This window comes from Monopterus albus, unplaced genomic scaffold (genome assembly GCF_001952655.1).
Source record: "Monopterus albus unplaced genomic scaffold, M_albus_1.0 scaffold26.1, whole genome shotgun sequence".
Taxonomy (NCBI): Eukaryota; Metazoa; Chordata; class Actinopteri; order Synbranchiformes; family Synbranchidae; genus Monopterus; species Monopterus albus.
In genome coordinates this window covers 2,720,017-2,735,281 of record NW_018127906.1, presented here as the reverse complement: position 1 = coordinate 2,735,281, position 15,265 = coordinate 2,720,017, and the positions used below count along the sequence as shown (strand labels likewise).

The window sequence follows — 15,265 nt, the reverse complement described above, 5'->3', positions numbered from 1 at the left end:
TGACGTCTTCCGAGTGTTCTGCTGCGTCCTCCTGTAGTGGCATGTTGTGCATCCGTGACCTGTGTTTGTAAGTCTCTTCACAGTGAGGGCACTGTATTGGCAGTGCACACTTGCAGTACACAAGCTCATTCCCTGTGGCACAAGGCAGGTTCTCCCCTGATGAACCATGTGCCTCAGCATAATGCAGTCTGACAGGAGCTCTCGAGGGCCATGATTTGTCTGGGGGGCAAAGGAGCAGGTGGCAGAAAATGAGGCAGAAATACTTGATAGGGAACTTATGAACACATGAATGATGTATGAGCTTCTGAATTATATATGTACCCGTTGAGTTGTGAACAGAATTGACCAGTATTCAATATATTTTGCCATAGCTGCAGTGAAAGCTGCTGGCCAGCCCGTATAAGGCAACTGTAAAGGAACAATCCGTAATCTGAATGTAAGCAAAAGAGCTGCCAAAGCGACAGCGGCATCTTTCCCCCTTTATAGGAGCACTAGTAAACAGTTCAACTGTTGTGATGTTAAAGATTTAGTTTCACTGTAACCACATATTATGAGACATTGGCCAGTGTGTGTGTATTCACACACTGTGCTTATACAGACCACAGCTCACTGCGTTGTTTGTTACATATTACAGTCAAATCTTAACCAATGGATAATTTTCAATTGTAACAGCAGATTAAAACATAAATCTTCATGTCCCTTAACTTTCCTAGTGTTGTTGTCCAGCTACAGCTTCGATCGTGGATAAAGAAGAGTGACCTGTTTACTTGGGTCCGTGAGCTGACGTGGTGTTAACGTGTTTTACAAGATGTCAGACAACTGGCTGTTTGTTCAGCCGCCTCGACGTTCAGCCTCATAACTCGGGCAGATGTGGCACCTCTGACCTTTGACCTGTAAAGCGAAGGCACAGATGTAAACATGGCTAATGGCCTTCTGTCCACCCCAGATTTCACCCTATGGTAACAAAAACCAGTGTCTGAATGGTGCCAGTGTTCCCCACTGACAGCCGGCCTGGAAGGGAAACATGCTCTCACCATGACCCCCAGTTCTTTCTAAACCTAATGTCACGGGGGATATTTAGCTTGATGTGGTGAATCAGCAGACAACACAGTTTGGTACTGATACATACCTGTGGGGATAGGAGAGTCCCACAGCAGCAACAAGTGACTGAGTAAATCACATAAACATATACAGTACAAGGTTATAAAGCTTTTATGTAAACGTATGCAGCTAGATTCCAGCTGTAGCAATATTTTGGTCATCCGTGGTCAGACAGGGTCTTACCCTTCAGTATAGCCTTTGTATTTTTGTGTGTGTCTGCCTACCTGCCTGTCTGGAGGTTGTGGTGGGACCTGGAGGTCTATATCATGGCTCCAGCTCTGCCATCATCCCTGAAAACCTGAAAAACAGGTAAAAGGCGCTTTTGGACCAGAGGAACTTTTTCATAGTTCTTTGAACTGTTGGAAAAAGTACCTCCTGTTTTGTGTGTCCACACTAAACTATTCTGGTTCTTAGAATGCAGTCTTGATGGACCGTTTTAGCTCCTGCTTCAGTCTCTGCAGAATGTTAGTGGCTCCTTATGTGATCAGCAGGCCCAAACAGAATCAGCGCATGCAGAATTCAGACAACACCTCTGCAGGTTTTCCGCAGATTTTGTAAAGAAGGTAGACACACAGAATGTGTGCATGTTTGCCCCCTCCTGCATGTGGGCAGCAGTTTTGTGATGTTGAGACTGTTTTGTGTCATTTTCCAAGCCAAGGATCCAACATTCCTACCTACTTCCCACCTTGACTGGCTGGTTGCACGTCTCTGTCCGGCGCTTCTTTTTAATTCCTTACATAACAATCTGTGACACAGGTGGACTTTCCAACAAATGTTCACACTTTGAGTGTCTCTCAGATTTAAAAGTTCATAAAGTAATTTTTTTTTCACCCTGCTCAAGATTATTTTAGGCTGCTTAAATGCATTTTTGTGCTTATTTATGTTACAAAAAATAAGTGTTAGCTAAATGAATATTTTCTTTTATATTACAAGCAAAAAAATCTCTCAGCACATCTCTTACAGATTTCCATCCTGAATAAAAGCAGAAAACTGTAAAATTTTGTTTGGGTTTGGTAATTAGCAACATATAAAGAATATTCCTGTTGGTAAAGTAAGGTTGAGCTTGTTGGCTAAACCCTGACCGGCTGTCGGCTTAGCATTATGTGACTTCAGCTGCTGGTGGTGTGAATGCAAACGGAAAAAAGTATGTAGTTCTCAGGGGAGGTACATAGGTGCATTGCACAAGCCAGGGTGGGATACATATGTGTTTATGTGGATAATCACCTTTATTGGCCAAGTGTGTCGCATACGAGGCAGCCATCTACAGCACCAACTCAACCAATGGCTCTAACCATCGGGGGCAACTTGGGGGTTCAGTGTCTTGCCCAAGGACACTTCGACATGTGGACTGCAGGCACCGAGATTTGAACCTCCAACCCTCTGGTTGGGAGACGACTACTCTGCCCACTGAACCACAGTCGCCTCCATGTGGACATGGCAGGTGTCGTCTGGCTCAGTCTTCTTCCAGTCGTCCCTTTTTCTTTTGAACCTTTACCGGCTCAATTTTTGTTCCCTGCTCTTCCACCCTTTCCACCTCTCTCCTTCGATCACACACTGGTCGCTTCGTTCTTCTCTGGTGTGTGTGCACATTCCCCACTGTGTCTCTGGACACGTGTCTGTTGCCATGTTGTTGAATTTGCACAAGCACAGTTCATATGTAAGGGAAGTGTCTGCTGGGGAGGGGGTGGGTGTGTGTGTGCACGTGGGTGGGCGTAAATGGTCTCTGTGGATATGGAAAGCTGCTGACCCCTTACTGGCTAAGAGATGTGGAGGGGGAGGGGTTTCCTTTGAGGAGCGGCGTGCAGGTCCACGGAGACTATGCAGAGACATGAGTACAGATATAGTAACAGTGAGGAAGAGGAGGATTAGAGCAGAGAAGTGAAGTTACGTTTTAACAGGAGCAGGACTGTAATGGGGGTTGTTTAGTATAGAAAATGGCTGACCTCGTCCTTTAGGTGTTCAGCAGTCTGTGCTACAGTAGCTTTTCTGTGGGATCGGACCAGACGGGCTTCCCTTCACTCCACAAGCTCATCAGTGAGCCTTGAGTGCCCATGACCCTGTCGCTCACTCACCAGTTGTCCTTCCTTGGACCAATTTTGCGAGGTACTGACCACCTCACAGACCCGCCGGTTTGGAGAGGCTCTGACCCAGTTGTCAAACCATCACACTGTGGACCTTGTCAGAGTCACTCAGATCCTGACACCACCCATTTTTCCAGCTTCCACCACATCAACCTTAATAACTGACTGTTCACTTGCTGCTTAACGTAGCCCGCTCCTTGACAGGTGCCACTGAAACAAGAGAATCGCCTCCTGGTTTTAATGTTGTGGCTGATCGGTGGATCTATAAAATCTAATACATTATTAACAACAACTAATGGATAATCAGTTATCATTGGCATTAACTTTGATCTCTAGGCTCTGGTGAATAAATCAAACACAGTGTTAACTTCTTCTAAAAAGGTTTTCCTACAGTGACAGTATTAGTGGGGAAAAATGGGAGGTACAGTAGAAAAGACAGAAAAATATCTTGTAGCGGAAGAGGAGGGGAGTCCCTGAGTGTGTGTGAAAGAGGGAAAAAAGTGGAACAGCTTTGCAAATGAAAGCCAGGAAAGAGGGAAAAACTGTGTGTGAGAGAGAGGGGAGGGATACACAAGAGTGTGTGTGAGAGCCAAGGGGAGGAGAGGGAGGCAGCAGTGGCTGTGCTGCATCATCCCTGTACTGCCAGTACAGCAGAGAGGAGAGGCCGTTTACTGAACTCTGTCTCTCACACACATTCATGCATACACACTCTGACTTCACACTCACACTGGAAGTCAGCCAGCTGCCTCACATGAAGCTCGACAGAGCCGAGATCCTGCTGACTTTATCCATCACCTTTGGATGTTCGCCTGCTTTCACTCAGCTCTCTCTAGGACTCTTTCTGCTCGAGATGCTCTGTGAGTCAACAGACCGTGGATGACCCGATGCTGAGTGTTTGGGCTGTCCTTATTTTGTTTGGTGAAGCAGCTGTTACTGTTACTGCATGCAGGAGTATTAACATCGGAGCTGCCCGCAATTTTGGAAGTGTTTTTCTCTGCCTTGTCCTTTGCCGGCACTCGAAGAGTGGAAGTGGATGTCTGTTTTTTTGGTGCCAGAGTAGAGTGCTTACCTTGGGATCTGAAGTTGAGGGGGTTATGATAAACTGCTGTGAGGGTAGGACACTTTGCACTGCAGCATCAGGCTGGCATCTCTTGTTCTGCGTTGGGGATTTTTTTGGCTCTTGAGGTTGCACACACACATTTCACAGCCAGCAGCAGCAGAGTGTGGCTGCATTTTGTGTGCACTGATGGGTCTTTAAGGACGGGCTCCCTGCCTGCTGAGGGAGAATAGATGCAGATTTAGGGAAAACAGGAGGCACTCTTTGTTTGTGGAGACGAAGACGGGGCAAACAACTTCAGCAGTGATAAAGAGAGTTGATCACAGAATAATGGCTGTGTTGAACTGAACCCACGCCCTCCTCTTCTCATCCCCTCCCGTCTAAACATGAACTCTTCCTCTGATGCGAACCAAAGCGGCTCTCCCCTGTTCTGCCTGCTGGGTGCTGTGGGTTACTCCCATAGCCTGGATACCTGTGTACTGGAGGTGGCTGTCATCCTCTTCCTCACTGTGCTCATCATTACTGGCAACCTGGTGGTGATCTTTGTCTTCCATTGTGCCCCGCTGCTGCATCACCACACCACCAGCCACTTCATCCAGACTATGGCCTATGCCGACCTGTTGGTGGGCGTCAGCTGCCTGGTCCCCTCACTGTCCCTCCTCCATTACCTCCGAAGCCTGAGCGAGGAGCTAACCTGTAAGGTGTTTGGCTACATGGTTTCTGTGCTGAAGAGTGTCTCCATGGCCTCGCTGGCATGCATCAGTGTGGACCGCTACATCGCCATCACCCGCCCGCTGTCATATGGCACGCTGGTGACACCATGCCGGCTGAGGGTGTGCATTATCCTCATCTGGGTTTACTCTGCTTTGATATTCCTGCCTTCCTTCTTCGGGTGGGGGAAGCCGGGTTACCATGGGGACATATTTCAGTGGTGCGCGGTCTCCTGGAAAACGAAGCCGGGGTTCAGCACCTTCATTGTAGCGCTGCTCTATGCACCAGCAGCACTCACCGTCTGCTTTACCTATGGCAGTATATTCAGGATCTGCCGGCAACACACGAGGGAGATCTCCCAGCGCCATGCTCGCTTCAGCGCGCAGATGGAGGGTGATAAAGGTGAACGTGGGGAGCGGTGTGAGGGCTGCCCAGACAAACACTATGCCGTGGTGCTGTTCCGCATCACCAGTGTCTTTTATGTGCTATGGATGCCCTACATCCTCTACTTCCTCCTGGAGAGCGCTGGGTTGTACCACCACAATGTGGCGTCCTTCCTTACAACATGGTTGGCAATTAGCAACAGCTTCTGTAACTGTCTCATCTACAGTCTCTCCAACAGCGTCTTCCGAAAAGGTCTCGGCCGCCTCTTTAGCCCATTGATTCCTTCCTGCCTCAGCTGCACAGGCGCCAAAAAGGTTCCGGCTCCTGTCGGCCCGCATCCAGACCCTCGATGCCAAGTATAAACCCTGGATTCAGTTTGGTCACTTTGGAGGTGTCCTCCTCCTGTGTGGGTTTTGCTCTCAGCTGCTTAACATGACACAGGTGTTTCTGGTCCCACAGTGAATATGATGAGGACCCCCTGCACGGAGCACGGAAAGGTGCCCGTGCAGACGCTGGTCAGCCGTCTCAAAGGCTGATTTTGTGGAAATCTGAAATTTCCTCTGGGTCTTTCTCAAATGCTCTTCTGTGGGGTGCTGCTATTTGATGGCTGCAAGCTGATGACACAGAGTAAAGACATTTGAAGAAAGTGGACTGCAGGAAGAAGATTGATGTGTGTCAGTTTGAAGGGTTTAATGAGCGCTCTTGGCTGCACTGACTTACAAACACCCAGATGCAAAAAAGGAAAGCACAGCGCGACCTTTGCTGTGTAATCCCGTGAAATGCAAAAAATGTTTGAAGTTCTTCCGAGCCTGACTGAACAGTCAGCAAACCGTCTTCTTTCTTTCAGGTTGAATTAGGTGTTGCAAAAAATGTTGGACACTTGAAACAAGTACCGATTTCTTTTCTTTAGGGAACTCCAGATGCTAATGACTTAATGATTGTGTGAAAAATCATTTGCTAAGTAATCACCTGTGATTCAGCCTTGTATGAATTAAAAATGTGTATCAAATGGACTTTGAGCTCATTTCACCAAGAGAAGACTGAGGTTTCTGTCTTTTATCAGAAGGACTTTTTTCTTTCGAGGTGGGCAGCTCCAAGTATGTTTACACAGCCTTGGGTTTCACATGAAAATTAGCTTTACTTTCTAAGGTGACTCCTGGGCTGAGAAGACTTCTTGCCAGTAGCGAATGGTGCGTCCTCATCAGAGACGACTTGTATTTATTTTAGGTTTATCAGCACTTCTTTAAGTCTCTGGGCTGGTAAATCACGTAGTGTCATGAGATAATCACCCTCTGACTCGTGCAGTCGAGGTCAGTGTTGATAGTGAATCTGCAGTCTCGCGCTGCTTTGGTGCAGAGACTAACTTCATTGTAATGTGTAGCTTCACTGCTTGCTCGTGCATCGTCTTAGCCCTCCAGCAGCTGCTAGCTGTTTGGATCAGTGTAAAGTGGACAAACAGAGCTATGGCTGCTCTTCACGAGCCCGACCTCAAAGTGAAGAGGGTCAAAGCACTTTACTGAGAACCAGTGAGAGGTTGTGGCTTTCTGGCTTTATGTAAATACACTGAAGTTTAAATATTTCAACGGTGGCTAACTGGGCCCCTTAGGGTTTTTTTTTGCCATATCTCTAGGATTATAAGTGATTTTGTGATATGTGTTTAAAGATGATTTATTTGTGACAGCCAGTAGGTCTGACATGCTGCACTTGAGACTGAACCTGTTTTTTACGGTGCTGACATGTTTCTTACTACGTATACAGTTTGAAGATTTAAGATTTAACAGGTAGAGTTTGGTTTTAAAGTCACAGTGAAATTTCTGAAAGCGTCTTGCTTCTGAATGTCACATGATTGTGGTTTAAAAAAGGCAAAGGGAACAGAGAGAAACTGAATGGGTAGTTTTCAGAAAGATTGTGCTGTAACAGTGTGTGGCCAAAAGTGTTTGGACACTCTTTGTCTGGGCTTCATGGTTTGGCCAGGCTGGTTCCAGTAAAAATACATCTTAAATGGCATTTTGAGAAGATTATTCCCCAAATGTAAAATGCAGTAACGGCATATTTGGTCAAAATTTAAACATGTTACCACTCCAAACGGTCCACAGTTTGTGTCCATGAGTGTGGTAACCTCCTTGGTTTATCTAATGTTTACTCCAATAAACACTGTTGTAAATGCACCAGACATAGCCAAGATGCTAATGAACCTGCTGCCCCAGTCATCGAGAAGCAGCCAGCTATATTCAGCCATGACAGACAAAACCATGTTTTATGTCAGTGTAAGTTTGAAAGCTGCAGTTGCTATGATGTTGCCAGTGTCTTGGCATTTTTCCCAAGTAGACACAAATGTGCATTTTGACCCCAGGGATTCAGAGGTCAGACTAAGATCAGGGCTCAGGGATTTTACTGGAGGACATTTCCAGTCACACCAGCTGCTGCCAGGGAGATCTAAACTCCCACAGACCCTGGTGCCCTCACCACGTTCTATTTGTGTAACATTTTCTATGTAGCAGTATGTGTACGTGCACTGTATCTGCTATGGAAATGTAACTTCCTGCACAGTGTTCACTTGTTCGGTCCCTTCTTGATTTGACGTGGACAGACTGTCTACATGATTTCTGGTTCAGTGTGGACCAGTGTAGCTGTCTCATGATGCTACTGAGAGCAAGTCACTGACTGAACTCCTTGTCTTAGTATCTTACTGTTGTGTAACACAGATGGTTTATTATGTGTTTTTAATGAGGGCATAGCTTTCCTGTTTGCTACGGTTCACATCAGAAACCCTCCTGGCCTGCCTGTGGTCTTCTCCTGCCACTGTGGGGGCAAAATGACGCACATCTGTAAAGATTTATACATTTATAAGGAGCTTAAAACGGTGACGACCGTTTGATATGAAGTTACACAATCAGTGCTTGATAGATTCCAGGAGCTGAAGCATCAAAAGTCATTTGTAGTTGTGCTTTATTTTTCCTTGATGCTGCTCAACGCTGGGAGTCAGTGCAATACAAGTGTTTTAACCTCCAAACCATGACAAATAACTAATAGTAGAACAATCTGAAAGAGAAGGGCTTTAATTATCTTAGGTCTGACTGAGCTGCTTGTTTTTCAGCATGAATAAGGTCCTTTGGAAATCTGCAGATTATTGTTGAAGTGTCATCATCTGATTAAAGTGAGATGTTCTGAGTACTGTCTTTTGGATTGATTTTATTCCACCAAAAAAACAGAAGATATTCAATTTACTGTGGTTTAGACAGAGAAAAGCAGAAAGTTTGTATATTTGAGGACATAAAAACTGCACTTTTCCTTGAAGAATGGCTTATGAGAAAAGCTGCAGATTCTTCTGTTGATCACTTCCTGTTTTTTGTTCTCGAGCCTTTTCCTGCTCGGCTATTTCAAACATTTGATCTGTGATCTTTAGGCTGGCGGCGGACGATTACTAATCTCCTCATTACTTTATTGATAAAAAAAAAGTGGTGGTCCTCAAATGTTTTGTCTGACCAACACTTCAAAACACAATATATTCAGTTTACAATGATATAAAACAGAGAAAACCAACATGTTGGAGAAACTGACATTTTGTAATTTTTGCTTAAAAAATTACTGAAACATTTGATTTATTATGCCAGAAGTTTGTGACAGCCAGTAGGTCTGACATGCTTGCAGATGAGTTTTCTGACCATGGACTAATGGATGAATTGACTAGTGTCAGCCCAGAACATTAATCCAAGCCTCCTTCTAAATGATGAAGCAGTGTTTCACTCATATTTTTCTGACTTTGCGTCTCAAGTGTGTTTTTCTGATGACTTTCTGCAAACCAAATGGAGGCTCTTTCCAGGTCCTCTTCACAGGCGTTAGGCTGCGTGGCCCACACAGATCCCACAAAGCCTTTCCTCTCACAACTTTGATCCCCTGATTTAAAAACACGTTAAGTCAAAGTTTAAGTTTTTATTTTCCTGTGGGATAATCATGATGTTGCCAGACTCGGACCACAGTCAAGAGTTACACAGAGCCTTGATCCCCCAGGGGGCAGTGCCCGTTCACAGAGACCAGCAGCGCTAAATTTGGACCAAGACTGAGAGCAGAAAGGGGGCGAAGGGGGTTAGAACTGGGTGAGATTTTACATATTGAGCTTGGAACGGTCTGGCTCAGCTTTTCCATACCCGTGTCATTTCCAACGTGACATCCGATAAATGTGACATCTGCTGGCACGAAACTACAACTCTCTGCTGAATGTTCAAACCTGTATTCATCAGATGCTGTGTGTTTATGGAGCACTCAGTGATGAAGGTAGTGGTGCTGAAATCCATCGGAATAAAAACCAAAATAAAGGCCTATAGCAGCATAGCTAGGGGAAGGCTCAGGGTCACCTGATCCAGCCCTAACTATAAGCTTTATCAAAAAGGAACGTCTTAAGTCTAATCTTAAAGGTAGAGAGGGTGTCCACCTCCTGAACCGAGACTGGAAGTTGGTTCCATAGGATAGGAGCTTGATAGCTAAAGGCTCTGCCTCCCATTCTGCTTCTGTAATTTATGTCCAATAACAAACTTTCTAACAAGTTAATTTGTTAATTTGTTTGCCTGAATGAAAACATTGTATCTGAAGCAAATTTAAAACTCTTTTAACCAGTGTTTCTTAATGTTAAATGAAGTTGTATTAAACATTCACAAGCAATGAAAACTTCCTGTAGTGTTGCAGGTTTATACCTCATGCTAGTCAGCAGTGGAAAGTACTGTACTTAAATACAGTATTAGGTATGTCCTGCTACTTCATACTGTGACTTCACTCCATGCCAGAGACCAACCGTGTACTTTTTACTGCACTACATGTACCTGATAACTTCAGGTCCAGAATCAGATGAATCAAACCAAACCCAGTAGAACCATCAGACTCTATTGATCCCAGTGGGAAATCCACCAGCTACCCAGCAGGATGGAAAGTACTTCACAGTATAAGTATATAAGGTAGTTACCATCAGCTCCACCTTTACCAGCTGCAGCACAATAAGGCAGATATAATTATAATCCAGTAATATCATATATAAATGTGAAATGTGCCATTTTGCTGAATGAGTACTTTAGGTAATAAGTATGTTTTGATGTAAATACTTTTGTACTTTTACCTAAGTAACATTTTGAAAGCAGGACTTTTATTTGTAACAGAGTACTTTGTACAGTGGTATTGCTGCTTTCAGTCAAGGTTCTGAGTAATCCCTGCTGGTATTAATGGTGTTAAGTTCTGTAAATTTATGAAACGTCATATTCCAAAATTCACTTTATCTACAATTGTGCAGAGTCCTGGAGCCATAAACAAGCTAAGTGATGAAGAGACTGATCAACTGATTCCAGCACATCCAGTACAGGAGAGTTCCAGTTCAACCTTTTATGCATCAAATACACATTTTAAAATCATTACCCTCATAGTGAATCAGGAGCTCCATTGTTTGGACTGAGTAGTTTGTTTAACAAAACACAGTAAAATGTAAAAGCATGTTCGGCTGTTACTCCGTTGTGTCAATTAGTAATCAGTATTTCATATCATCTGCTGGCCAGATCTTTTAGGGTTGTAGGTTCAGGTTGAGAATATTCATCATTAATGTTAATAATGATTACTTTAGTAGTTGCCACTAAAAACTGCAGCATTTCTGGCAACAGGCAAATTTTTGTGTTCTAGTTATTACTGACTTTAATTGCTTGCAAACAATAGAAGCCGAACTTCAATAAGGGATTCAGAAATGCTGTCCTGTCAAACGTAATACAAGAACGGACACGTGCTGATGACTGTTTTCAAGAACAGGCGTTTGTATTTCTGCTGCTGTACTTGCAGTAGGAGGCCCCGTAAAGACGTGGCCCTAACCCTAATCCTACCGTTTAACCCTAAATCTAAACACTCAAAAAGGACTTTGAAAGAGTGGGGACTGGAAAACATGTCCCAGTTTTAGGTCTGTGACTCGAGGCAAAAGTACAAGAATGTGCACACACTTCCTTTCCACACGGTGTGCTGTTTTTGTGGCAGACTGGGAGTTGAGGAAATTCATTAATAGCAGCATGATGTAATCTGGGTCTTTGTATTTGTGTGTGTGACCCTGATAACCAGAAATAGAGACAATATAAACAGTGATGATTATCACGGCCAAAGAACACTGTGCTGCCGCTAATTTCACTGCAGCTCCTCAACATCAATAAATCATAAATCATTAAGGCTGCGACAGTATTATGATCAGTGTAAACTTAAAACATCACAGAGCAGAGCACACACACTCTGTACTAAAAATATTTGCACGCTACATCACACTGACCTTTGATTGGCTCTTTAATGGTGTTTTGGTTAGAGACTTATTTAGAAGAAAATTGCAAGGGTGTCTTGTTTGGATTGGTGATATGCTAAGCTGGCTGATACCGCTCTGCTCCGATTAAAGCTTGTTTGCTGAAATATGCCGCCTTTACCCAGCCTCACTTACAAGGCAGAGGAATTTCATGGTTCGATGTTTTGTGGGCTTTAGGTTACTTTAAAGAGAGGAAATAAATCACAACTAGTGCATCTAGTGTTATGTATTTTAGAGCTGTGTAAAGAGCAACAAAACACAGGACAAACTACATGGCATCAGAAGAAGAAGTGGAAAAACAAAAACATCTTAAGCATAAGAACTGCGACACAAGCTGACACCATTTCTTTGGTTTAACTTAAGCATTTTGATAAAGAATCAAAGTTTATAATAATTCCGGAAGTTAGGCACAGTTTCTTTTCCTTTGCGTAAATTTATCATTATAAAAAGAATATCAGTAGCCTTGTCCTGTTTATACTGCAAAACCACTACCTGTCCTTACAGCATTTTAGTCCAAATGGGAGTGAATCAGCTTCAGCAGAACACAGGGACACTGGGTGTGAACTTTTCCATGAGCCTCGTGATGGACAGGACGACACCTGTAACCACAGTAACTGTACACAACAAAGATGGCAACAGCTGTAGCCTCACGATGTTTAAAAGGTATTAATATTAATGCAGAATAAAAATGACAAACTAGGCTAAAACACTTGGACTTTTCAGTGGCTAAAAATAAAAATCATAAGACTAAAATTTGACTAAAACTAATTTACATTTTTGTTAAAAGACTAAATCCAGTTCTGGTGCCAAAATTAACTCTGCTGCTCAACTCCAGGGAATGTTACACCTTATGTTTTTCAGAAACATCAGTTAGTCCTCATCCTAAAAGCTTTTGGTACACATTTACACCAGGACACTTTTAAAACCTTTTTACAGGGCTGTCAGATTTCTGCTAGCTCATAATGCTAACTTTAGCCTAGCTGTAGCTGTAATGATAGTTGGTTGTTGGCTATAATTGAGAAGCTGCTTTTGTCTGAAATCGAGAACCCATTTGTGCATTTTCCTCTGGTTAATCTTCCACCATTAGTGCTGTAACCAGGAGGGATGGGGTTTAGCTCACAGGCAACTGTAAATCAGCTGGACAGAGAAGAATAGTAGGGACTTAGTTGCTGGTTGAGACTTTATCTTGCATTGAATCTGGCAAGTTGATTTGCCTTAACTTAAGAAGATCTGACATTTTTAGCAGTGTTTGGTCTGAGCTGCCCAGGTCCATGCGGTGGGAACCTCGGATACAGAAAGCTAAAACTCCTCAGCTTCCCTCTCTGTGCATTGTCCTCACTTCCTGTCATTCTTCTCTAGCTCACTCACTCACACTCCCTCTTTTTTAAAAAAATGCTTCAGCTGTTTTCTTAAGCTAAAGTTAATATTTTCATTTTAGTGAACTAGAGGTGTTTTAGATCTAGATGTTCTTGTTTAGTGCAGTAAAGGAATTTGCACTTAAACCATGTGATAGGAGGCCACTGTTTATAGGTGGTTTGCTTGTTTACTGCTTTTTTCTGATCTTTTCCTAATCATAACAATCAATCATTAAAAAATAAATTCTGGGGAGCCTCATTGTCTAAGATGCAAATAGTCCAAAGCCCATAGAAATTATTATAGTAGAAGATGATAAAACATCCATGTTTGAGATGTGTGAACCAGCGAATTTTCTGCAGTTTTATTAAAACAATGACTTGAACAGTTGATTTATTAACAAAATAATTTCTCAATCTGACTTTTTTTGGCTGACTAATTCATTAGTGGTTTTAGGGTAGAAGTACTAAGGACCTGTCTGATTGCTGGATCTCTAGAGTAACTTACAAGCCTCTGAGGTTGATTTAAAAGGCTGGAAAAGTTTAAAACTTAGAGCATTTTTGGTTGCGTTTGCAGTACATGCTCTTTATGGGAATGCCTGCAAACAAACCAAACTCAAGGAGCAGACCTCTCTGGGGTGAGACTTTATGATTGAGATTATGTTACTGGGCACTGAATGAAGGAACTGTCATTAGGACCCACAGCATCAAGACCATGTCTTACAAGTAAAGGAAACAGAAAATGACTGAAATAATTAATTGGTTATCAAAATAGCTGCTGGTTATTTGTTCCACTGATTGGCAAATAGATTCAAAATCTAATCATTTTTACTCTACAGCACATTAATACTTTGTCACTGTAGTGGTCAGATGTTTTCCAGTGTGCTGAGATTTGAGATTGTGCATACTTTCATTAAGGTTGATTAACTCAGATTTCCCACACTTGACAAACCCAGTGACAATGGGACAGAACGTGGTGTCTCCCAGCTACACCCCCCCCCCCCCCCCCCATGACCCTCTGCTGCCTACAGCCTCCTGTTGTTATTCCAGCTTCTCCACCCTGTGTTGTCAAAGTACGGTCTGTAAATCAGCCCCACCTGCCGCCTAGCCAAGGTTAGAAGAAGGGTTTTTCCAGTCAGTAGTCATGTCAAACAGCCATGGAGGAGCTCTGGGCTGCTAAAGGTCTGAACCAGCGACTGCCAGAGTGAAGACATTTACTGTTAGTCAGCTAACGCTAGCTTCAGACTGGAGGCTGTGTTTTACAGATTGTCACAACCAGGCATCTATTGTTTAAGTCATTGGCAGGAAACAGGTTGTAATGGGAGGGGCAAAAAGCGGCTAGGAGCGGCTGATGGTGTCAGTTTGCTTTGAATCTCACTAGACCCTCTAGGCTGAAAGGAGATTAGAACGGCGTTAAATATGTCATTTCACCACTGTTTATCCTAATAACGTGTACAGATATGTGCATGTGCACCTGTTGGTTCAGGTATTTATACAGATGTGACGATTGGTATATTAAGTGCAACTGCATAAAGTACGTACAGGGATCAGATTTATGTGCTACACCACTCGTTAGAGCATCTGTCCCAGTTTTAGTGTTGCCTGCACTGAAAATACCAGTGAGACCAGTCACGCTTCAGCACATGGCTGCTGATGTGATTTTGGAAATGTTTGGATTTTGTGAAGTTGGCTGCTTTCATTACTATAATAGGCTTCAGGTGTGTGGATCCTGTCAGATCAAGTTAGCTGGTAGGAGAAACTCATAGGAACAAGTGGAGTTTCAATGAATAATGCAGTTGTTTTAAAGCCGTTTCTTCATTTCTGCTGTTACCAGCCTTAATGTTCTCACTTCCTGCTGTAGCAGCAGGAGCTTTCTCTGGCTGTTGGTTTAAAGATTTCTGACAAAGATTTTGACCCTGAAATAAATTTTTTTAAGAACTCTGAAAATAACTGCAAGTATTACATGGATGAGCAGTTTAACAACAATGTCAAGACTGAGAACAAGCTATCATTAATTCACTTTAATAGCAGAAGTTTATATGCAAACTTTCAGAGTATAAAACATTATCTTAGTAGTCTAAAACATTCTTTTAATATAATTGCTATTTCTGAGACTTGGATCAACACTGTAAGAGGAATGGATTTTGACCTTGATGGCTATGACTTGGTATGCACAAACAGAGAGAATAAGATGGGAGGTGGTGTGGCCTTGTACATAGATAAGAACTTTTGTTATAAGAATGTAGACAAAATGTCTAGGGTAGTAGAT

General features: G+C 43.2%; 1 protein-coding gene and 1 long non-coding RNA gene across 2 annotated transcripts in view; both read left to right on the top strand.

The window, feature by feature from the left end:
• LOC109957347 (uncharacterized) overlaps positions 1–15,265 on the top strand; it is a 28,904-nt gene that overhangs the window by 1,878 nt on the left and 11,761 nt on the right. The window lies entirely within an intron of this gene.
• Positions 3,853–8,347, top strand: LOC109957346 (probable G-protein coupled receptor 21). Its single transcript, XM_020595156.1, has one exon. It carries the CDS (start codon positions 4,626–4,628, stop codon positions 5,694–5,696), a length of 1,071 nt encoding a protein of 356 aa, XP_020450812.1. The 5' UTR covers positions 3,853–4,625; the 3' UTR covers positions 5,697–8,347.

What these genes read in the sequence shown, in the direction of transcription:
- LOC109957346 (XM_020595156.1), top strand. Translation starts at nt 4,626, where the DNA reads ATGAACTCTTCCTCTGATGCGAACCAAAGCGGCTCTCCCCTGTTCTGC.